At 38.5% G+C, this 25,474-nt stretch overlaps 1 protein-coding gene across 1 annotated transcript in view; it reads left to right on the top strand.

The window, feature by feature from the left end:
• The window catches only part of CCDC191 (coiled-coil domain containing 191), a 91,789-nt gene that overhangs the window by 44,366 nt on the left and 21,949 nt on the right, over window positions 1–25,474 (top strand). Inside the window, exons 8-13 of the mRNA XM_090276825.1 lie at window positions 1,689–1,879; window positions 9,571–9,814; window positions 16,175–16,629; window positions 17,396–17,508; window positions 19,384–19,466; window positions 20,204–20,305. Coding sequence (XP_090132951.1) covers window positions 1,689–1,879; window positions 9,571–9,814; window positions 16,175–16,629; window positions 17,396–17,508; window positions 19,384–19,466; window positions 20,204–20,305 — 1,188 coding nt within the window. The remainder of the gene's footprint in view (window positions 1–1,688; window positions 1,880–9,570; window positions 9,815–16,174; window positions 16,630–17,395; window positions 17,509–19,383; window positions 19,467–20,203; window positions 20,306–25,474) is intronic.

The following is a 25,474-nucleotide window of genomic DNA, read 5'->3' as shown; positions in this document are numbered from 1 at the left end:
GGAGGGCTGTGACTCGCTCAGGCCATCAGTGATTATTCATGGCCCTCTGTTCCTTTTATTGGGTTGCAGAAAAAAAATTTTTTTAAAGTAAAACTAAATAGAAACTAAAAAGGCTTACATGGTAACAAACATTCTTCCTACTAAAAGGGATAAACATTAACCTATAGAGCTACAGAACTAAAAGGCTTACGTGATTCCACTAAGAGGGATAAACATTAACCTACAGGGCTACAGAGTAAAGCGGTAAATCACAAAGGTCCAAGGGTCTGTTCCACATCCAATATAGTTGCTATGGGAGAGGAGACACTAATTTTCAAGCTTCTTTGTTCTTAGAGACTTGTAAACCGGCCCCCAAGAATCGTGTGTGAGTAAGGGTCCAAGGGTCTGCACCACATCCGATGTTATCACTATGGGAAAGGAGGCTTAGGTCTTCAGCCCTCTTTGTTCCCTGGATTCTGTGACTCAGCCACCAGGAGCCGCGTGTAGCCTCTGGCGTCGGCAAGACTCGCTTGCAAGTTCTTGCAAGCAGGGGTCACAGGACACCTGGGCAGGGGGGCCCACTTGCAGGCCCCCCGGCAGAGGGCTTGTGACTTTCACCTACAACTTTCTGTTGTTCAGTGCTTTCCACACTTGGTAACACTCCCAGATTTGCCATTCCCATCTATGGGGTCCAGTCTCTTCCTTCCAGAGGCTCACAGTCAAGTGGAAACCAGTACACATGATTGTAATACAGTGTATTGAGTGTCTTGACTGAAAAAAAAGGAAAGATTGCTCTGGAACACAGTAGAAGAGCACTGACATTGGGGAGCATGGTTGGTAACAGGAGGGCTCCCTAAGAGCTGACTCCTGAAGCAGTCAGGCAGGGGGAGGGCAGAAGGTGGAGAAATTAGGATGAGCAAAAATAGAAAAGTGTGAAACAGTACATTTGGGGCAAGGCCAAGAGATGAAAGTAATTTAATGTACTAGGAACATAAAGTTTGCTGTGAAGATAGAAGGTATACTCGAAGACAAGGACTGGATCTCAGAGGTAGATTCTAAGACAAGGGCCAGAGTACTTCTCTGGGACATCTTGGGGTCAGTAGACCTTGCCTGATTTGTTGTCACATGCATATAGTGGAAGATTGCAAGCAGCCTGAGTATCTAGTCTTTCTCAGCCTGTTCAACCAACCCTAAAATAGTGCTAGCCCAGCAAAAGCTATTATTTTTACCTGCCTTGTTCCCAGAGACCAGACCCATTCCATCCTGATGGGACCTCCCTTGTTTGTTTGTGCAGTACATTGGCAGAGTTAGTAACAGGAATGAATTAAATGACTGGTATTTTAAACTCCAAGACAGCCTGGCAGGAGAGATCCTGTTGGAAGCAGGTCTTTCAAGCCTCTCAAACAAGCTCTTTAACTTAGATCTTAGATGTGACTGTTGCTCCAGCTCCCCATAGGACTGGTGCCTTACAGTGAGGATTAAGTATTTTAACTTAAGTCACAACTGAGAGTGCCTCGGTTTCATGACTTGAATATTTTTGTCATTATTAGCATAATGCAGTTGTTCCTGGTGTCTTCCCCTTCCATCTAGACAACAGTTCCTAGTTTTATTAGAAAAAGTGGGAGGGAGAAATTTGAAGAGAGGGCTCTATTTCATATCAGAAGCACTAGCACTACACCGTGGTGATTCTCCAAATGTTCCCATTGTAGTGTGAAAAACGCTATTTCTCTGCCTGGCACAAGCTGATTCTTGATCACAGGATTAAGCTGGGGAAGGCTGGGACCCTGTCTGACTGGAAGTTGCAGCTGAAGGTCCTGGGGGCCTGGAGAGACTACACAAGATCTCAGAAGTTGGAGCGGGAGACACAAGCCATGGAAAATGACCTTAGGGAAGAAAACAGGTACCACCATTTATACCATGAAAACCCCTTTAGCATGTTTATCTAGGACAACTTTCCTCCTGAAGAATCCAGAAATGAACTCTAAAAAATGCTGTTCACTGGAATTATCTCGTCTGCTTATAACATGTGGTAATCACTGTTTTGCTATGTTTCATCCCAAACTAGGCAAATTTAACTAAAAACTATAAGAAAAAATTTATTAAAATATACTAACGTGCATGCTTTCCTTTTTTAAAGGAAGCAAGTATTATGCTTCTTCCCTTAATGTAGTAGCACTGTACTTGGACCCTCTTACAATTCAAAAGGCAGAGTTTGGTTTATATGTCAGTAATTCACATTCCTAGAAATCACTGTCTGCACACAGAATATTAATTAGGGACACAGGGAAAATCAGTCTGAGAGGGTAGACCTGCCAAGAGTGATTCCTCCCTTTCCCCCATCTTTTGTTCCTCATCTTATATAGAGGTTTTGACACCTTTGTATCAACTCCCTCATATTCTTGTGAATGACAGAATTTGTCTTCAAATAAAACTTTCTTTGCTACATCATCTTAAGATTAAATACACTTTGTTCTTTTCATTTTGAAGTTTAACTTTGCATTCTTGAACCAAAATCATAAATTTAGAAGGAACCATTTATTTATTTGGGAGAGGGAAGTTCATATTCTTGTTTTCTCACTTCTCTACCAACAGCTCTGTTACATTCAGGGTGAAAAATTAAACGAACGGTATGTGAAAGCATTGTTATGTAGCAGAGAGTGGCACCCCTGGAGTCGTATGACCTTGCAACAGCACTAGACTCTGTGGAGGGCACAGAGGAAACTGATGCATTGATGCATGGCCCCTTGTCCTGCAGGAACTCACTATTTTGTGGGGAAAACAAGATCTAGAAACAGTAAAGATATTGAGTATCACTATAAACTATGTAATGCATCCCCTTCTGATGATGAGACCTTAGCAGAGAGAAGGGCTGCTGTGACCGAGGAGGCTCCTGCAGAGTGCCAGGAAGGGTTTTAGCAAGATAAGATGGGTCTTGAGCTGGGCTCTGCTCAATAAGTAGGAGGTTCCTAGGTGGAAATGGGGAGGTGAGGTGATGGTATGGAGTGTAGCCATCATCAGGCACGTGGCTGTAAAGTTCAACAGCTTGCAAAAGGCCTTTAATGCCAGGACAAGGGGTTTAGATATTCTTTTGTAAATAAAGATAAATTCTTGAAGGTTTTTAAGCAGAAGGGTGACCCAGTCAATTTTACTATATACAGTATGCTAGGAGTAATCTTCATTTAAAAAAAAAAAAAAGGTCAATATAGAGAACTCTTCGATAATTCATTTCTAAATTCTCAAGACCTAGTGATTGATAGAAGGAGTTGGGATGATAGTCTAACTGAAAAAGGAATGGCTGAAAAAGAATTGGTGGATAAAGAAGGGAAACTGGAGGTATTGTAAAAGGGAAGCATCATGAATGAGGGCATAAAGCAAGGAGAAACTGAGATGTTAAAGTTAAAAGTGGCCTGTGAAATTTTCATGCCAGAAGAAACTTGTAGAAGAAAAATCTAAAGAACTAGACATGCCATTCCAATTAAACTTTTATATAAAAACACTAAATGAGGATTTCATAATAGCATCATGTGCCAATTTTTTTTTAAGATCTCAGAACTTTCTGTCTCATATCTGTGAATTATTTTCATGTGACTATTTTTAAATGTTCAGAATGGGTACAACATTTTTTAAAACTGCAAGAGACAGAAAACATTTAACATAATAATTTTTTACTACAGTACTTTAGAGCAAAACTACCTTAGAGCAGGAATGCTCTAATCCAGCCCTTCATGTATAGATGATAAAAGAAAGGCCCCAGAGGGAGAACAGTCATTTCAAGGTGAAAAGCTAAAAGCAGGTAGTCCGGAACTAGATCCTGGTTTTCGTGATTCTGAGTCCAGTGTTTTTTCTTATACCACACACCTCCTATGTTAAGTAGAATCCGGGGGATGGTTCCCTGAGACAACCAGGTTTTTCATTTATATTGTAATTACTTTAGATGTTTTCAGAAAAGAGCAGTAATTAACAAATGAGAAGTCATGCTAAAAACATGAGAAGAAAGGATCTATTAGACATAAACTATGCATTGTCCTGCTTTCCTATAAATCCCTGGCTCTCTGCATCTTGTTCTTTGTTCTAGAAATTGGTTTAGGATATTAATTTGGGAGATTTTGTTCAAAGAAGGTTGGGATACTAAAGGTAGAGGAAAAAGCTCAAAGGTAGTTGCTGCAAGCAGAAACCAATACATGTCAGCGGGATTGAAGGTGTCAGGTAGTCCCCATTTCCAGCATTCTTTTGGGCAATCATATCTGTAGCACTTTTGTTAATTATGTTAGATTGCTTTTCCTCCATGCTTACATGGGTATCCAGGTGAGAGGCCAGAAACTGAATGGCATCTGAAGCTGATAAAATTCCTGATGTGTCTTTCAGAGAGGCAGGAAGGCAAGACTTGCATTGTCTGGCTCACTTTAAAGCTCTAAAACAGAATTGTATTATCTTCCACTTTTTCCCCCGAGGGACACCTGCTACATTATTGAATACATTAACTTTTTTCATTCCTGTTCCTGCATTTGCATCATTGCTGTTTTTATGTTCTGCATCAGATCTCAGCACTCAATCAGATCACTAGTATGTGGTTACATATTTGTCATTTCTCACTTTCTTTAAAAAATTAAAGACACTCTTTAGATATCTAGAATTCTTCTAAGGTAGTATTATTAACTTATATGAGAATTTGTTTTATATTTTCAGGTTCTTTCATTAACGATGTCTGAAGGATAGGTAGTATAGAGTTTTTGTTTTTTGATTTTTTTTTTAGGGTGACATCATTTTGAGGAGGAACCTGAAGCTTAGAAACTTTAGGTCACTGCTCAGTGTCCCATATATAGTGACTGTTTGACTTCTTGGTTCTATAACACAGGGGAACAGTTTTTAACATAATTCCTATTGAGTTCAGTTTTTCAGTTGTTTTAGACTTAAATAGGCATGCTGATTTCAAAACTGCAGTTAGTTTTCTTTTATCATGTCAAGTTTTTCTCTACAGCTTATATTAATGTTATTACTCTAGGCTGGATCAAGCGTGGATTGAGGGAAGCACTAGTGCTCTCCTGTTGGCTGAGGGCAAACCTCCCTCGAGTGGGGAAGGGTGGGGGATGACCTTGGAGACAGAGACGGGTTCATACTTGTCTAGACTATTCAGTTACACATGAGACAGTGTGGTGAGAGGTTGTGCACTGCTCTATATAGTGAATCACATTCCGAAGTGTAGTCCGAGTTCTTCTCTGCATACAAGGAGTTATCAAAATGTATTTTTTTATTTACGTACACACTTATTTCCTTTCCTTCAGATCATGTCTGCCTCTGCTATTTCTCATCATAAGTGCCTAAACAACCCTGATTCGTTTTGTTATACCTGTGGCAATTTTATCATTCCCAGTCAAAGGACAAATATCAGCATATTTGTCAGAAAAGCCTATTTTGCATATTTTAAAGTAAAACTTGGTGATCGAGCTAAGTCTTGGGGCCCTCACAAGGTGTGCAAGCAGTGTGTCGAGAGTTTATGGATGTGGACGAAGGGAACACATGATAAATTGCCATTCAGTATACCTATGATTTGGAGAGAGCCCAGATATCATTCAAGTGACTGTTCCTTTTGTATAGTGAAAACATCAGGATATAACAAGAAAAATAAATGTAAAATAGAGTATCCTAGTCTACCATCAGTTATACACCCAGTGCCTCAGTCAGCTGAAATCCCAGTGTCAGTTTTCACTGAACTGTCCTCTTTTGAAAAACAAGAATATGGTGAAGAACTAAGTGACAGCAACAATGAAGATTTTGAAATTGAAGGTGACTCAGTTCATAAGAGACTTGATCAGCATGAGTTGAATGATTTTACACGAGATTTGGGACTATCCAAAAAGGTTTCAAAACTCCTAGCATCAAGACTGCACGAGAAAAACTTGCTTGAAGAAGGAGTGAATGTATCCTACTTTCGATCAAGAGAAAGTGCATTTCTGCAGTACTTTCGAAGAGACGGTAGCTTTGTGTATTGCCATAACATACATGGTTTAATTGACGAATTGGGAATTCCAACCTATAATGCAAATGAATGGTGACTGTTCATCAATAGCTCAAAGTGGAGCTTGAAGTGTGTCCTCCTCCACAATGGCAATTTATTTGGTGCAGTCCCAATTGGCCATTCAGTTTGTTTTCGTGAAGAATATGAAATCATAAAGAGAGTCATTGATCTGTTGCAATATCACAAGCACAGTTGGATCATCTGTGTTGACCTTAAATGGTCTGCTTCCTTCTTGGTCAGCAATGCGGATACACCAGGTATCCCTGTTTTCTGTGTATGTGGGCCAGCAGAGCTCCTGAGAAGCATTGGGTGGAGTCGAATTGGTCTCCAAGATCTGACCTCAAACCTGGTGATCCAAACATTCTACATGAGCCATTTCTTGACAGAACATTATATTCCCGCCTCCGCACATAAAACTGGGTCTCATGAAGCAATTTGTTAAAGCTTTGCCAACTGAAGGAGACTGTTTCAAGTATCTCATTTTGGCATTTCCTAGCCTGTCATTTGAAAAGATAAAATACCTTAATATGAATGTTTGGAAACAGAACTTTAGTATTTGTACACAATTTGACTTATAGTAACAATATATAGCCTTTATATGAATAAAATAACTCTAAATAAACAGTATATTCAGGTAATTTTTTCTTTATTTTCCTTTGTACATTTTGCAAGATTTTTGGGACAAAGAGAGAGTATCCTATACGTTAAAGTGTTGACATGACAGAGAAAAACTGAGGTCATTTTTGGAATCAGATGCCAATAGTTAGTCAAAAACAAGTGTCAGATCTAACTCAACGAAAATCGTGTTCCCCAGTGAATATCCACCAACTACTAAGTATCAATTGAGGTGTTGGTTCTAAGCATCATGGTCCATATCTACATTCCTACTTTTTATATTTTATATTCTTCAGTCTTTAGAGACGGCCTTTCTCTGCATGCAGTTATATAATTGTGATGATCAACTTACATACTCTTGCCAGAAATACCCTGTTTTCAGTTTGGAAGAGTATTGGGACAGGATGTTTTCCATGTGGGAACTCTGTCCTTTAGTTTATGATTATCTGGGAACTGTGTCTGGAAGCATTTCATTAGTTTAGTATACCTAAGCAAATCATATCCAGTTGAACTTTTAAGAAATTTAAGTGATTTTTCACTTTCAGAAATATTTATGGTTTTGGTGTCATCTTTTTAAAAGTATAGAAATTGGCTTATCTGGAATATTGCCACTCTGCTGAGGTGAACAGCAAGAATGCAGGAGTGGAGGCAGTGTTGTCTCTGGATCCCTAGCTTTGGTTTCTACCCATTCACCTCAGTGCAAAAACATAGATTATTAAATAGATATTCAAGACGCCTACATAACCATTACAGAGTGGACTCTCAGCACTATAGTAAACATGCTTTTTTTTTTCTTTTTACCTATTTTCTTACTGTCTAGTGTTTTTGTTATAGTTACAAACGTATTTTTCTCTTTGTCCTTTTTAAGTTTTTATTTACTTATTTTTGGAGAGAAGGGAAGGGAGGGAGAAAGAGAGCATGAGAAACATCAATGTGTAAGAGATACATAGATTGGCTGCCGCTAGCATGCCCCCATCGGGGGATCTGGCCCACAAGCCAGGCTTGCACCCTGACTGGGAATCAAACCTGTGACCTTTCGGTTTGCAGGCCAGCACCCACTTCACTGAGCCACACCAGTGAGGGCTCTTTGCCTTTTTATAGTGTGCAAATAATCTCTTCCCTGACAGTTAAAACCTCAGTGTTGTTTTCACTGTTTATGCTGTAAAAACATAAAAGAAACACATCAGGTAATACATATACCTCCTTTCTGAGCACATTGATATAAATCGAATTTCACATTATATAGACCAATGTACCTCCTCCCTTCTATGGAAATTTATCATTTTCACTTAATTAAGTAAAGTACTATAGAGTTTTTGGAGCTTTGTTCTTCCGTGTGTTGCTACGTAATTTATTATTCTTATTACCTCTAAGATTTTTATTTCAAAATTATTCAGTCTCATGTTAGATACTTAATTTATTTTCATCAAAATAAAATAATATACAAATGTCTATTAACACCTATATTGTACTTTTCATTAACAAAAACCATCAGTCACCAAGTATTTATTGAATACCTATTATTAATTTATTTAGAAAGAAGCAATTAAATATAATAAAAAATGCTGTTAGCAGAGTTGCTATTAGTGTTTCTCCTGAAATTCTTTTTCAAACTAAAGTTTTAACCCATTATGGGTCCTGAAATCAGACTAGAACATATTAGAGCAGAAATAACCAAGTGCACGTCCGGTAATAGGTAAATATTGTTTGGCGAAACTTTCATTTCAATTACATGTAGTTTTGTTTCATACATGCACACATGCACATATTACTTACATAATGAGTCACAGTGTAACTTTTTTTCTTACTGTAGGTGGCAATTATAAAAGCTTAGAAGTCACTTAAGTATTTAAGAACTGTAGAAATGTGCTTCTGACTCATCGACTTAAGAACTTTATGATTTTTTTTTTTGTTATGACCCCGAAAGTCCACGAGCAGAGTTAAGCATTATGTTTATTTAACAGAAACTGATATGCAAATAGTGTTATAGATAACTTGTTTGATTCTCCTTTACAAGATAAAATCAAGTAGGCATCTGAACAATACTGGGTTTTAAACTTAAACTGACCCGTTTATGATGTGACATAAGTTCCAAGCTCTATACGTCACTTCTGCAGGGACAGTAGTCATCCACGCAGAAACAGAGCTCAGAGAACTCGACGCCTGAATTCTCAGCTGGCTGCTCCTGATGGAGATTCCCTTTGGGAAGGGGATGTGGCTGGCAGTTCCTAACCCCACTCAGTCATGTCCCCTAATGCTCATGAAGTTTCCAGAAATGAAAAGGAGCTCTTCCTTAGGAAGAGAATGAACAAGAACACCTGCTAGACTGTGAATGAGTTCCATGAGAGCAAGTGCCTGTCTCTGCCTTTCACATATGTCTAGTGTGTAGCGATTATCTTCACAAGGCTGTAAATGAGTCCTTCTTTTTAGGGAACCTTTCCCTGACCAAGTCCTCCTTTCCTAACATCTACCTTCAGAGTTTCATGTTGACTTTTATAAGTCTTATAAATAATTATTGACAGTTCACTTGTTTTGTTCCTTTGCCTTTCTCCCAGGATTCTATCTTTTTTAGATTTCCAAGCATAGCGGGATGGCTTCCTCATGCAGTCATCTTCTAAAAAGTAGCTGTTTATATACCTATTCTTTTTACTCCTTCCCCTCCAAAAGCTCTCATAAACTATTTTATAGTAATCAAAAAATGTAATATATCTTTGTGACACGATAGCACAGAACAGTCACTCTTTCTTCTGAGGTAATGTCTTGAGATGCCAACGCCTTCTATGAACACACCCTTTCCAGGAGGGAATTTCATAAAGTAATTTCATTTAACTTAAATGAAAGGATAAGCTGGAGTTAAGTACAGTATTTCCAGGACTCCTTTGCACTTGGATTCCATTTATATTGCCAAGTAATAAGCTGTCAATGGCTTCTTTTTTTAATGGAAGTGCTTTGTTGCTTAGAAAACAACAACTGGCCACTGAGTACAACCGGAAACAAGTTCTCCAGCACCACTTTACAGAATGGCAGCATTGGCATCGTGCAGAGATCCTAAAGAGAAAGCTGGCTCTGACAAAAGAGGAAACAAAGAAGAAAATGAATGAACTGTTGAGAGCAGTATCACTAGCGAAAGTCAGTGCAAACGGGTCATCAGGCGTCAGTGTACCTGAGGAGGGAATAGCCACGGTGGAGCCACATGTAGGAGAGGTACCTTGTGTTTCTTTTGCTTGGTCTTCCTGCTTATTAATCACTTGCATTTGAGCTTTGCACTTGGGTAACTTGGGCTATGCTAGCCATTGTCAGATTGCCCTGCGTAGGCTGTCTAAAAGGTGAGAACTGCTGTAATGCACAAAGCTTACCTGTCAGGCAATGTTCATTTTCTTGAACTGAATCTTTTTATAATCACATATGAACTTTGGTGTAGCTGAAACTTAGTAGGGACATAATAGAGGGAATTTAAAACTGCTAAGAGAAAGATTCCTTCAGGAACAGATAATACGAAGCATCATTTACAACACCTGAATTACTCTTATTTGATCATCAGACATTTCCTTCCTACATGAGTCTTGTGACTTATAGAGGGGAATGTTTAAGTGTTTAATTTTCTAGTGAGAAAAATAATATATATTAATTGTAGCAATTTGGTAGGAGAAAATGACAGAGAAAAAAAGGAAAATAGCTTATAATTTCATCATTTGAGAATAACCACCAGTAACATTTTGAAGTATAGCCATCAAGTCTTTATTCAGGCATATGCAAATTTTTCTCTGCAATATTTTATTTGGCTTTACATTTTTCTTCAGTCAAGTCCTTGAGGGCATTAGTCTGCCATAATACCGGAAAAGGAAGGCCATGTATTTTTCTTCTTAATAATAATGTAATTTTTTAATGCAAGATTTTTTTTAGTATATTTTATTGATTGTTGTTACAGTAGTCCCAATTATTTTCCCTTTGCTCCCCTCTGCCCAGTACCCCACATCCCTCCAGCAATCCCACCCCCCTTAGTTCATGTCTATGCGTCATTCATATAAGTTCTTTGGCTTCACTCTTTCCTATATCATTCTTAACTTCCCCCTATCTATTTTGTACGAACAAATTATGCTTCTTAGTCCCTGCACCATTTCCCTATTTCTCCCCCTTCCCTCCTCCCAGCTCATAACCCTCCAAATGATCCCCATACCTATGATCCTGTTCCTATTCTGGTTTGCTTAGTTGGATTTTGTTTTTATTTTTTAGATTCAGTTGTTGGTAGCTGTGACTTTGTTGTCATTTTAATGTTCATAACTTTGATCTTCTTTTTCTTAAGTAAGTCCCTTTGACATTTCCTATAATAGTGGCTTGGTGATGATAAACTCCTTTAGCTTTACCTTGTCTGGGAAGCACTTTATCTGCCCTTCCATCCTAAATGATAGCTTTGCTGGATAGAGTAATCCTGGTTATAGGTCCTTGCTTTTCATCATCTTGAATACTTCTTGCCAATCCCTTCTTGCCTGAAAAGTTTCTTTTCTGAAATCAGCTGATAGTCTCATAAGCACCCCTTTGTAGGTAACTCTCTGCTTTTCTTTTGCTGCTTTTAAGATTCTCTCTTTATCTTGAATCTTTGGCATTTTAATTATGATGTGTCTTGGTGTGGTCCTCCTTGGGTAGCTTGTTTGGGACTCTGTGCTTCCTGGATTTGTATGTCTATTTCCTTCACCAAATTTGGGAAGTTTCCTTTCATTATTTCTTCAGATAAGCTTTCAATTTCTTGCTCTTCCTCTTCTCCTTCTGGCATCCCTGTGTTTGGATTTGGTCTGTTTAAAGTTGTCCCAGAGGTTCCTAAGTCTCTTCTCATCATTTTCAATTCTTGTTTCCTCATTCTGTACTGATCGACTGTTTTTTTTTTACTTATGTTCCAAATAATTGATTTGAACCCTGGTTTTCTTCCCTTCACCATTGGTTTTGAGTGGATTTTCCTTCATTTCATTTAGCATAGCCTTCAATTCTTTCCTTATGCATTTGTCATACTTAAGCATATCTGTCAAGCCTGTGAGCATCTTAATCACCAGTGTTTTGAATTCTGCATCTGTTAGGTTGGCTATCTCCTTGTCACTTAGTTCTCCCACTGGAACCTTGACCCATTCCCTCTTTTGGGCCATACTTCTCTGTCTCCTCATCTTGACAGGCTCCTGTGTTTGTTTGCCTCTGTGTCTTAGGTAGAGCTGTCATACCCGTTATGTTTAAGGGGTGGAGCCTTAGGTGTTCATCAGTACAGGGTGACCTGTTTCAGCACGTTGTGGCGCTGTATGTGGGGGAGGGATCAGAGAGGGAACAATGCTGCTTGCTCAGCACTCGCTCCTTTTCCAGGCACTTCTGCTTTCTGTATGGGACTGGCACCTCTCTACCTGTTGCCCTGGTCGTCATTCCCAGAGTGGGTGGATCTGTGAATGTTCTAGGACTGTGGGAGCCCTTTAAACAAGCAGACTCCCCTGAGAGACTGGCAGTTTCTTCCTCTGCCCTAACCTCCACTGGTTTGCACAGTCAAAAGCAATGAGGCCTTATTTTCCCTGGCGCTGTGACCATGATCTCTGTGGTCTTGTCTGGTATTGGGAGCAGTCCCCAGATGTCTCTTCCTAGTTTTTAAAACATGTGACTGCGCTTTCTGCCAGCCCGCCGCTGCCGCTGCTTCCACCACACCATGACCTCTCCGCCCTGGCTCTGCCCCTCCTGCCTTTCTGGATGAGTATTTCTTCCTTATATCTTTGTTTGTTGGACTTCCACGCAGCTTGATTTTCTGGAACTTCTGGTTGTCTCTAGTTTTAAGGGAGTTGTATTTCTTCTTAGTTGTGGAGGGAGACGCAGTGTGTCTGTCTAGGCCTCCATCTTGGCCAGAAGTCTCAAGAATGTTTTATGTCAGTGAACCTTCTACAACAGTAGTTCTCAACTGAGCATACATTGCAGAATCAGAGCACTAAATCAGAATTTCTGGGAGTGGAGTACCTGTATTTTTTTAAAGTTCCACAAGTGATCCTGATGAATACCCACTGGTTAAGGACTACGATTCTGTGCTGCACATTGTAATGGCTGCATGATACTCTGTCATGAAGTGTAAGCTAGAATCAGTTTACTTCTGTATTGCAGGACATTTAAGTTGTTCCCAGTTTGCCACTATTGCAAACAAAGCTTCATTGATCATTCTTGTAGCTAAATCTTTGTACACATCCATAGTGCTTTACTTTGGATAAATACCTAAAAATAGAACACACATTTTAAAAACTATTACCAAATTGCCATTCCAGAAAGGCTGTACCAAAGAAGCACCTATTTTCCTGCTTGATAACTTATTTTTCATTTTTTACCAAGTTAACAGGTGAAATATTTTCATCTTCTTAAACATTTGCAGGTCATTTTTTAAATTACTACTGAGGTCAAACATTTTCATGCTGGAGATATATATGTATGTTGTATATGAAAATGGAAATAGTAAAATAGATGTATAGTGACTTCTCTCTTCATGTCCTTTGTCCATTTTTCTACTTGATTATGTATCTTTTACTTATTTACCGGAATTCTTCATATTTTAAAAGTATTATTTCCTTTATTATATATTTTGCAATTTTTTTTTCATCCTGTCATTTGTCTTTTTGGTTTATTTATGGTATTTGGTACTATACACAGTTAAGTTTTTAATAAAGGCCATCCTATCAGTTGTTTTCTTTCATAATTGCACTTGTGTTTGAAAAGCCTTTCAGAGGAGGACCTTTACACTCATCTCCACCCAGACTGTCCCACCCCTCCAACCCCTCCACATAATGCTGTTACGTATTTAACTCTGATGTGTGAAATTAAATTGGATACTAAAGGGTTCCCCAGCCTTGTTTATCACCCTGACTACTGCTAGCAAGTAGCTGGTTTTCTTTTTATTTCTTTTTATTATTGTTCTATTACAGTTGTCGCAATTTTCCACCATTGCTCTCTTCTGCCCTGCCTACACCCCCGCTCCCACAGTCAATCCCCACATCGTTGGGGCATGTCCGTGGGGGCATTTATATCTGTTCCTAGACTAGACCCTTCCTCTTCTTTCCCCCATTTTCCCTTCCCTCCTCCCCTCTGGTCACTGTCAGTCTGTTCCTTGTTTCCATGCCTCTGGTTCTGTTTTGTTTTGTTCATTAGGTTCCTGTTATAGGTGAGATCATATGGTATTTGTCTTTCGCCACCTGGCTTGTTTCACTGAGCATAATAGTCTCCAGTTCCATCTATGCTGTTGTGAAAGGCAGGAGTTCCCTCTTTCTTTCTGCTGCATAGCCTTCCATTGTGTAAATGTACCTCAGTTTTTTGATCCACTCATTTACTGATGGGCACTTAGGTTGTTTCCAGCACTTGGCTAATGTAAATATCACTGCTATGAACATTGGGGTGCACAGGTTCTTTTGAATTGGTGTTTTAGGATGCTTAGGGTATAATTCCAGCAGTGGAATCGCTCGTTCAAAAGGCAGTTCCATTTTTAGTTTTCTAAGGAAATTCCATTGTTTTCCACAGTGGCTGCACCAGTCTGCATTCTCACCAACAGTGCACTAGGGTTCCCTTTTCTCCACATACTCTCCAGCAAGTAGCTGGTTTTAAGTTAAGCCTTAGTCTCTCAGAAAAGGGGGGTCATGAGGATGCTTATTGGGACTTATGTAACATTTTGGTTCCTTCCCCTGGGCAATTTACCTACTTCATCTCAGTCAGATAATTTTGTTCCCACTGAGACCTAGGAGAGTCTTCTATCTTAGGAAATAGCTATGTGAAATCTTTTACCTTACAAAGGTCTACTGTTATTATCATTAAATTAAAAAAAAAAATGTCAGCAGGAAGTATTTTTTCCTGTGTAAAATGGAAAAGTTACAAATATACACACATAATTTAGACTCACAAAAAAAGACCTCCAAATCTCTGAAATAAAAAACAAAAGAATTTATCAAGAAAGGATAATATTGTAAAAAAAAAAAAATTGGGCAAATGAAAATTAAGGGTTGTAATAGACTATAGGTTACTAGATAAACTAATATTTTCTAGCATGTAGAGTCTAACATGAGCAAATGAAAATATAAATATAAAATCTTTAGTTATATGTTCATTGATTACACAATCATAGGAATTCATGTGCCACAAACACATATATTATACCTTGAAATTTTTCAGAATTATCAGTTAGCTAATAGGTGATTTTCTCTAATTAAACCAGACTGCTCAGTTCTCTTCTATCAAACACAATCTGTACCAGTAAACTTTTCTTTCTTCCTTCTCTTATTTCCACCTCAAAAAGTTACCATGATCCAAAAGAAATCTTGTTGCTATACTCAAGCCTTTTACAGCCTTGCTGGGTCAATAATGTATCATTACCACAAAGTTTAAAAGGGCCTAAAACATGTACCCAGCTTGATGCTAAATTACTAAAGCAGGTGTTGTCATGAATAAATATCCACTGACATTTCTGTAATAGAAGGTTATTTTTAAATGTATTTAACATGTCAGTTTCCACATATGACATGTTTCAGTTCAGCTGAATCTACAGAAATATTCCCATCATGATGAAAAATACCTTTGAGTACCCAAGTATGGCACCCTGTTAGAGCTAGAAGTTTCTAAGATATATAGGATAGGTCACAGTATTTTTCTTCTTATACCACTGCAGATGGGAGAATCAAAAACTGATTAGACCTTAGACCATGGCGTCATACCATTCTAAAAGAGTTATTTTAACTATGACATTATTTTGGCCAGGATAAATTTTTCTGATTGAAAATTTTGTTCCTTTCCTTCTTTATAGAACTTGTAACACCTCAGTCTGTTAAATGAGATTTAAATGAGAAAGCTTTGAAAACTATTAAGCCATATGCTAATACAAAATATTATTAGGTAACATTATTCTTATGTAATGCAGATATTAGTCCATTGATCCTGGGTTTGCCAATATTTTTCACATATAAATTGTTTGGGAATACCTGAAGACTATAAACTTTAATCCAGGCTTTAATCCTGAAATAAATACTATGTGATTAACTTAATGGTGACAAGAGAGGCATTGAAAGAACTATTATTAAAGAGCTATTATTATTGAACAGTTATTATAAAGAGCTATTATTGATTAGTAAAGGTATTCCTTAGTTTTCAAACTCTTTTGAGAAAGAATATACCCACTGCTACAAGATTTTCAGTTTTCTGAAAAATACAGTTAATTCATGCAGATTGAAATTCCTGTGATATGAATCTAGAGTATCTTGCCTAATTCATAAATGAACTATCCAAATTAGAAAATTATAAGAGCACATTTTTCATTGTCCTGGCCCACATCAGGGCTTTGTACAGCTGTGGCCACTCTCCCACCCAGTTTTCCTGGGCAGCAGCAGTACACGTTCTAAGAGTGGCTCCCAGAGCTAAGGCTGGTGGCCTCTGAAATAGCCAGGCCAGGAGCACAGGGCAGCTCTGGCTGGGGTGCAGGGCAATTGTGCCCTTGAACAGAACAATGCTGACTAGATGAACTTGGATCTCATCAGCACAGTCCTTGAAATACCTGAGCTATATAACCTTTTCCCTCTCTCTCAGGTGGCTGCTGTGCCCCTGCGGTGGGAAAAGCCTCCCTCGGGGACCAGTGGTTCTATGCCTAGACCCCACCTAGGAAGACCAACAAAAAGCATCTTGCAAGTTCCCCTCCAGAATGCCCCTCTCAACCCACCTGACAACAAGCCGCACAAAACCCTGGGTGTTGAGCCGTCCCTACAGCTTAACAGCAACGAGACACTCCGAACCACCAACCAGAAAGCAAAACTTATTTGTATGAGTCATTTCCACAAACGCCATGCCTTCCAGCAGCAGCTGATTGAGAAGCAAAAGAAGAAACTTCAGGAACAGCATAAAACAATTCTGGAGCTAAAGGAAAGCCAGAGGCTGGCGAAGGCTCGGTCGGCAGCAGAGCATGTTGCAGCAGTCATTGACACACAGAGCCGCCCGCTGTCAAACCCCGAAGGAGAACCAAAAACAACCCGCCAGGTGCTTTCAAAGTATGTCCATTGTATCAGAACACTCTCCGGGCTCATTATTTGGAGTTTTCCACTCTGTGGTAGATGGGCTCCTGAACTTTGCCTAGCTTCCAGGCTCTGCGGTCTCTCCTTTTCTCTCACTGTGCACTCTCAGACCAAAGAAACCCATGCGTTGTCACTGGTACATGACAGATGCAAATAGGTATTTAAGGAAAGTGGCTGCCTGTAAGGATTCACTTACACAGTCAGCATTTGTATTGCAGCTGCCTTTGTCTAAGGAGCTCTGGTAAAAGAGAAAAATACCTACCTGCTCTAATTTGATGCATGGGTTTCTGATTTTGTTTAGTGCTGACGAGCCAGGTCAGACAATATCAGGTCCAAGTGGAGCAGTCCCAGGAGCTCGCCAGTTATCTAGCTTACATTTATAGTTGTTTTGGATAAAAGTAAACACCTTTGAGCCTGGAATAAGAGTCCAAATTTCTCATAAACCATTTAAGATGGTTTCAGACGTGCCGAGACATACTCAACACATGTGATAAGTGGCAGGATAAGAAGCGGGTGACATCTGTTGATTTGAACCAGGATGAGGGTTGGAGTGCCTGACTCACACTGTCAACTCAGGCCCCTCTGCCTTCCCATGCCAGTTTACCTGGGGGGCATAACGATGCGCAGTTATCTCAGAGAGGAAGGATTAATGCAAGTTTGCTAAATTCTCTGAGTTCCTCAGATGCAAGGGCTTTGAAGGAAGCTGGTCACTGGTCTGAATTCTTTTTTTTTCTCCCTCCAGTTCTCCTGTTGCTCCCCCTGGGACTGAAGATGATAGAAGTAACTCCCAAAATTATCTTTCTGAACCCAGAAGGAGCCCAAAGAAGCTGATGGCACCCCATCCTATACTTAAAGGCAGGGCCATCTTGGTTTGGCCTCGGTGGTGGTGATCTTTCCTTGCAGAGGAGAATGGGCTGGGACTGAGATCTGACAACTCTTGGGTTTCGAGGCTTGACAGAACCTGGTCTGTCTACAACGGGTAGACACATGAGATGTGGGATACACCAGAGAGCTCCACAACTCTTTCCCTGCCTCTTCTGCCAAATGTTTTGGCCTTTCCAGCCAATACAAAAAATAATTGCTAAGAGGTGTATCATTTTCCTATAGCTTAATATTTGTATTGTGATAAAGAAATAATGGGACAAATACACACATGAGAAAACTCTGAGTCGCTGCTAAGAATAAACCTTGATAAAGGTCACCTATCATTGTACCCTGTTAACATTAAAGTATTGATTCATTTACAGCAATTTACATCAAGTTAGTACATCATTTTATAATGAGTTGTGCCTTGATGATAAGATTTTAGTAATGAAGTCTATAAACCACTTATTTTAATTTAATAAGATTTTTGATAACATAGAAATTGTCTTTAAACCAAACAATACTATGAGAATAGAAGCATTCTTCAGAACCCACCTTATGAATCTGCTCATTGTTTTTCACTGTGTACTTAATCACACACTGTACATATGTTTGTATGTGGTGGTAGACACTTTAACAATTATATTGTGTTTGGTAAATCTGATATTTCACCAATGACAAGATCGCTGCTCTAACAAGAACTGATGTCATCCGAATGACACTATACCTAAAGTTCATTTCTATTAATGAAGAAATTAGCAGTCTTTGCATTGACTCTGCCAAATGGCAGTTTATGCCATCTTTGTCCACCACTGAGGATAATCAAAAAATGCCCAGCCTACTTTTCAAGTCATCTTTGATGACCAGCTCCAGAAAAGATGAGGAAAGGGCATATTACCAGAGACTCTGCTTCTCAGCTCTCACTTCAATCCATTTCTGCCTCCTTAAAGGTGGCCTCACTCCCACTATCTGTGGCACCCCCACTGTCCTTTTTCTAGCAAAGCAGACATTTCATTTCTATAAGACATAGCCTGGTTAATTTTTAAATTAATCTTTAAAACTTGGACTTAAATTTTCTTCCCCTGTAACATGGCACAAGGAACTGAAAGTAGCCATCGGCTGACTTAGGTGAGCAGAACTTGGCACTTCTCCTACCCATGCTTCTCTTCCTGTGGAAATCTGACTGATGACAGTCAGATCATCAGACCGTCTTGCACATTTGCTTCTTTTTGGATCGATATTTAATAGACTGTCAAGAACAGGAGTCTGACACTCAAATTCATTCAGATGCCAGTTCTCCAAATGCTTAGTACAGTTCCATTTCCTGCCCATCTGGATATCCAGGCCTTAAAACTGAATTAAAATGTATCCATCATGACCTTAAACTTTAGTTTGTGCTTGTTGTTATTACATATATAGACATGTGTATAGTGATTTAGGGAAAATTCATAGACTCGGTGGGATTTGAGGAGTAATTCTATTCTCAAAGTACTTGTTAGATATAGCTAAAGTTTTATACATTCATTAAAGGAATTATCATTAAAATTCTGTTTCTGGGTTTCATATACTGAAAGTATCATCAAAGCATATTATCTTACTTAAACCAGTAAACTGTTATTCTAATAGAAATATAAATAAAAACAATATGCAAATTGTTCATCATTTTCTTCAACCTTTAGGGAATATATATACACACTTAAAATTTATATATTTATATTTTATATAAATTTTTATATATATTCCTGAGATTGTGAACACTCAACTTAATAGAAAACCTTAATAACACCAAATTTTACTTTAAAATAGAGACATTTGTTTTACAGTGTTCCTTATATTTTTGGTATTGGAACTCTTATTATTTTCTAGCCATGGAAGAGAGAGCAGCTCAGCGAGCTGAACGTAGGCGGATCTTGGCAATGAAGAAGAAAAAAGAAGAAGAGGAAAAATTGGTAATAAATCAAGAATGCAAACTGAGGCAAGAAAAAGGATTTTATATAGGTCTTTATTAAAATATTAAACCTAGCTCGTTTAAACTTAATGAGACAATAGAGTTAACCCAACTTTGGAAATGGCTTTTTGCCTACTAGCCTGTACTCTGTGACAATTTTAGGAAAATAAAGGGGAAAAGCGTGATGTTGATCATTAGTATAGAGGAAATATTACAAAAGTTGATGGGAACTAGCAAATTGGAAGATTTATACATAACCGAGACTAATGTATTACAGGTAGATGTTCTACCTGACAAGTTTGCATAGATGGATAGTTCTTATCTTTTGAAGTTTTGACTTGGACTGTCAGAAGTAAATTTTGTGCCTACTAAGAAGAAATAGATAATACTAACAGGTTTGAGGGATCTTGGGTGAGATGAAAGAAAATATTTTCCCACACTTTATATAATTTGGACTTAGAAAGTAACCCTTTTATGATAATTTTTAAAAAGTTACTGGTCTTATTCATGCTTAATCTCATCTTCTCAAGGAGAAGAGGATTCTTTGGAGAAACTTTTAAGTTATACAACAGACCACCCATTGATTAGTTTTTCTAATTTTATCACAAAGTGCAAACTTTTTCCAGGGATATGGTGGACACTTTGGTAGCTACTTAACTTTTCTCAGCCTCAACTTAAAAGATCCTATTTTCATATGAATTGAGGGTTCTGATTTTTACAAACTCTGATCTTGATCAGGCCCAGTTAAAGGCCCAAGAGGAGGAGCGTCAGAAGAGGGAGGCAGAAGAAAAGGAGGCTCAGCTTGAGAAGAAACGAGAAGAGAAAAGACTGAAGAAAATGGTTAGTAGCATCTGTCTGGTCAGTTTCCTGTTCTCTTGAAGCCCGCTGTGTGCAGCGCTATGGTCCTGTGCACTTTGCCCACCCCAGAACTTCTGTCTAAAACACTCTTTTCTCACCACCATCCTTTTTCTCTACTTTGTGAAAACTTTCTTATTCTTCACGTCTTAGCTCACTGTGTCTTCTTCCAGATTAGCCTCTCCTGCCTTGCCCCACTTCTCTCCACCCAAGGCTAGGTTAGGTCACCCTCTTGGGCCTCTGAGTATATTTCCTTCAAAGCATCCAGAGCTTTAATTATGCATAAATTTTGTTGTTTTATTTATTTCTGCATCTCCAACTAAGCTGTAATCTCCAGAAGAGTAGAGGGAGCAGTCTGATGTTGCTTACTATTATATTGGCTAACAATGCATTGAGCATCTAGTAGGAACTCAGCAAATGTGTTGAATGAGTGAATAAATAAATAAATGGAAGGAAATACACACAAAAGAAATAAGATGTAAAACTCTTTTTTTCAAGGTTATAAAATTCTAGTTAGAAAGATAAGGCCCTAAAATACATACCTGTCAGAGATTGGCCTCACAGGCCAAAAGAGATCAATAGAGTCATGCAAGGCAAGATCCATGAAGATTTTGGAGATATTAGAGGCATTTTCATAGAAAAGAGATTTGAATTGAAAATTGTATTCAGGTTCTCCAGAGAAACAGAACCAATAAGATATATATATATATACTATAGGAAGAGATTTATTATAAGGAATTGGCTCATATGATTATGGAAACTAAGAAGTCCCACAATCTGCCACCCAGAAGCTGGAGACCCAGGAAAGCCAAGATATAATTCCAGTTCATGGGCAGAAGACCAATGTCCCAGCTCAAGCAGGCAGGCAGGAAGCAAAAGGGGGCAAATTCCTCCTTCTTCTGCCCTATTGTCCTTTTCAAGCTCTTAAAGGATTGGATGATGCCCACACACATTTGGGAGGTCAGTCTACTTCACTGAGTCCATGGATTCAAATGTTAATATCATCTAGAAACACCTTCACAGACACACCCAGAAATAATGTCTAATCTGGGCACTCTGTGGCATAGGCAAGTTGACACGTAAAATTAACCATCACAAGTCCACTCCATTGTTAACTTGGTATCCATACACATCTTAAACCAAACTAACCAAATAAAAGTGACAATATCATAACTCTGTATAACATGATACAGCTATCCTGGATATAACCAGAAATGCACTAACCTCTGCCCCAGAAGAAGAGGTAAAGTCTTTGAGTAATGTTTACTTTCTCCTTGATATCACGTAACTTAAATACTATGATGTAAAATGAATAATACTTAAACACCATAATATAAAGCTAATACATTTGCTGTTATATAGTAAGAGAATAAGAGAGGAAAGAAAACAAAGGTGTGTATACACACACACACACACACACACACACAAATATATTCATAGCAAAATAGGAAAAGAATACTCATGACAATTACAGTCTTCATTTATGTAACCAGCCAGGTGGGCGTGTAGCTAGTATTTATAACTACCTTGTACTTCCACAACCCACTCTACCCTTATCCTTCAGCAAGCACTCTGCTAGATGCAATTTTTTACCTGGTCAAGTGACACCAAATCTTCAGTCCTAAAGGGACTGAGCTATTAGTAGTCTAGTGTGGATTGGGTTTTGTAATTTTCCATTGACCTTAATCACAGAGCATGGTAATACTGAGATATACTTTAAGGGGTCTCCTGTATTCTAGAAGTACTCTTCCTTACCTTACTTGGAGCAGTAATCCAGTTTATTAGTCAGGACCATTCACCACAGCCAGCACTTCCTTCTTTGCCTGTTGATTGAGAGTCATAAGGAGCCCAAAAATGACTGGGTGGCATTTTTAACTTCTAGTTCAATGGTATCGTTGTTGTGTCTTCTGGTAGATGCATTCCCCCATTTGGAACCAAGACCTCTAGACTAACAGGACTTAAAGTTGTGGGAAAAGGAAGCAAAAATGTTGCTAGTGGGTCAGTGGAAGTTATCATGAGTAGTGCCATTCACACTTCCATCTCTTGATTCCTGAACCCCATGAATCCTAACTGTGGGAGAACAGTACCATATATTGGATGTGGATGTAGAGCATATACAGCCTTCTGGAGAACTGTACCCCAAACCTACAAGGTATTGCCACCTAACTGGCACTGCCACTGAGTCTTCAAAAGACTATGCCAATGTTCTGTCAAGCCAGCTGCTTCTGGATAGTAGGAGACATGATAAGACCAGTAAGTTCCATGTGTATAGGCCCATTGCCATACTTCTTTTGCTGTAAAGTGAGTTCTATGATCAGAAGTCATGCTGTGTGGAATACCTTGATGGTGGATAAGCGTTTCATAAGTCCATAGATAAGACCATGTAAGTTCATGAATAGTAATTTGGGCAGAAGCATCATGTAGAGGAAAAGCAAATCCATATCTAGAGCAAATATCTATTCCTGGAAGAACAGACACTGCCCCTTCTATGGTGGAAAGAGTTTAATATAATCAACCTGCCATTTGAGAGCTGGCTGGTCAACCCAGAAAATGGTGCCATATTGGAGACTTGGTGTTAGTCTCTGCTGCTGGCTGTTTGGGCACTCAGCAGGGGCCAGAGCCAGTCAGCCTTGGTGAGTGGGAGTCTGTGTTGCTGAACGCTTGTACAACCTCCATCCCTGCCACCATGGCCACTTTGTTTATGAGCCTATTGGGCAATGGTAGGAGTGGCTGGGGAAAGAGGCTAACTGGGTATCCCCAAATAGGTCAGTTTGTCCAAGGAGCAAAAGGCATATACAATGTACTATAATTCATCCTTTGCTAAGTCAGCCTAAGAAATCTCTAGATATAGCTCAGTTACCTCCCTTAAAAATGACATAAGCAGTTCTAAACTAGCATTTCCCAATATGTGTTCCATGTTATTTTAGTGGTTCCTAAGATCAAGTTGTTTTGAATTACCTTTATATCTTTGTCAGAAGTCAGTTGTCTGTATTTGTGGTCTATTTCTAGGCTCTCTATTCTGTTCTATTGATCTTTATGTATATTCCTTTAACAATACCACACTGTTTTTGATTGCTGTAGCTTTATAGTAAATCTTGACTATAGTATGAATTCTCCCACTTTATTCTTTTTCAGTGTTTTGGCTATTCTAGTTCTTTTGTCGTTCTATATAAATTTTAGACTAATCTTGTTGATAAGTACAAAAATCTTGCTAAAATTTTGTTTGTGATCATATTGAATTATAGATCAAATTGGAAGAATAGACATCTTAACAACATTGAGTCTTTAGAAACATGCTCTATCTCCATTTATTTAGGTTTTGATTTGTTTCATGATTGTCTTACAACTTTCCACTGATTTTATATATATGTTGTTAAACTTATACCTAAGTACTTCTTTTTGTGGTACTATTGTAAATGGTATCTTTTTCAAATTTCAGATTTTATTTATTCATTGCTAGTATGTAGGAACACAATTTATTTTTATATGTTGACCTTGTATCCTGCAACCTTGCTAAACTCAATTATTAGTTCTAGGAGGTTTTTGTGGATTCTTTTGAGTTTTCTACATAAGCAACCATGTCTGCTAATGAAGGCAGCTTTATTTTTTTTTTTCCAATCTGTATGAATTTCATTTATTTTTCTTGCCTTACTGCATTAGCGAGGTATTGCAGTGCAAGGTTGAGTACAAGTAATGGGAAAAGACACCCTTGCCTTGCAGTCTCTCACCATTATTGTCACATATTTCATGTATTTTTACTATATGTGCATATATATAAATACCCAATACCTTGTAACTTTTATTGCTTTAAATAGTTATATATTAGAGTAGTTAAAAATGAGCTTAAGATTATATTTTACTTTTATTTCTTCCATTTCTGATGCTCTTTATTTCTTTGTGTGGATCTAAGTTTTTAACCTTTCTCTTATTACTTCTGCCTGAAGAATTTGAACAATCCTTCTAGGGTAAGTCTTTTGGTAGTGAATTCCCTTTTAAAAAAACATTTTTTTCTTCACCCGAGAATATGTTTATTAATTTTAAAGAGAGAGGAAGGGGGAGAGAGAGAGAGAAACACTTATGTTAGAGAAACATCGACTGGTTGCCTATTGTACATTTCAAGACCAGCGATCAAACCCGCAACCTAGGTTTGTTCCCTGACTGGGAATCAAATCCCAACATTTTGGTGTATGGGGTGACACACCAACCTACTGAGCAACCCAGCCAGGGCCCCTTTTGTTTTGCTCATCTGAGAAAGTCTTTATTTCTTCTTCATTTTTGAATGGTATTTTTGCTCAATATAGAATTCTGGCTTGACAGTTTTTTCTTTCAATACTTTAAAGATCTTAGTGCATTGTCTTCTTACTTGCCAGGTTTCTGACAAGATATCCAAGAAGTTTCCTTTAATTCTTAGCTTTGTTCCTTTGTCAATGTCCATCTGCTTAGGCTGCCATAACAGAATACCATGGAGTGGGTGGCTTAAATAACAAAAATTAATTTTCTCACAGCTCTGTAGGCTGCACATCTCAGATTAAGAGTTCCAGCATGGTTGGTTTATAGTGAGGCATCTCTTTCTGGCTTGTGGTTGGCCACCTTCTCACTGTGTCCTCCAATGGCATTTCCTCAGTGCATGCACACACAGGAAGAGAGAGAGCATGTGAGCTCTCTGGTTGCTCTTCTTATAAGGACACTAATCTTACCCTTAGTACTTCATTTTACCTTAATTACTTCCTTAGAGGCCCCATGTTCAAATACAGCCACACTGGGGGGTTAGGCTTCAACATACCAATCTGGGTGGGACATAAACATTTACTCAGTCTAGAACAGTGGAAACGGTGGGTTTTTCCCACCAGTTATCTTTAAGGTTTTTTCTGTATTTGGCTTTCAGCAGTTCGAATATTATGTCTAGGTGCAGCTTGTTTGTCTGCTTTTCCCTGTTTGATGGTCTCTTAAATTTCTTAAGTATGCAGTCAGTTATTTTAAAATATATTTACTCAGATATTTTACCTGCCCTATTTTTTTCTTCTCCTTCTGGGATTACAGTTATGTTTGTGTTCCATTGTTTGGTATTGTTGCTCAGCTCTTGGATGCTCTGTTGTGTTTTTCACTCTTTTTTCTCTTTGTCTTTCAGTTTGTATAATTTGTATTGCCCTAAGT

This window comes from Furipterus horrens, unplaced genomic scaffold (assembly GCF_987537825.1).
Source record: "Furipterus horrens unplaced genomic scaffold, mFurHor1.1.pri manual_scaffold_1, whole genome shotgun sequence".
In the NCBI taxonomy this organism is placed as follows: Eukaryota; Metazoa; Chordata; class Mammalia; order Chiroptera; family Furipteridae; genus Furipterus; species Furipterus horrens.
The sequence above is the reverse complement of the archived record's forward strand: the minus strand, read 5'-3'. Positions and strand labels throughout refer to the sequence as shown.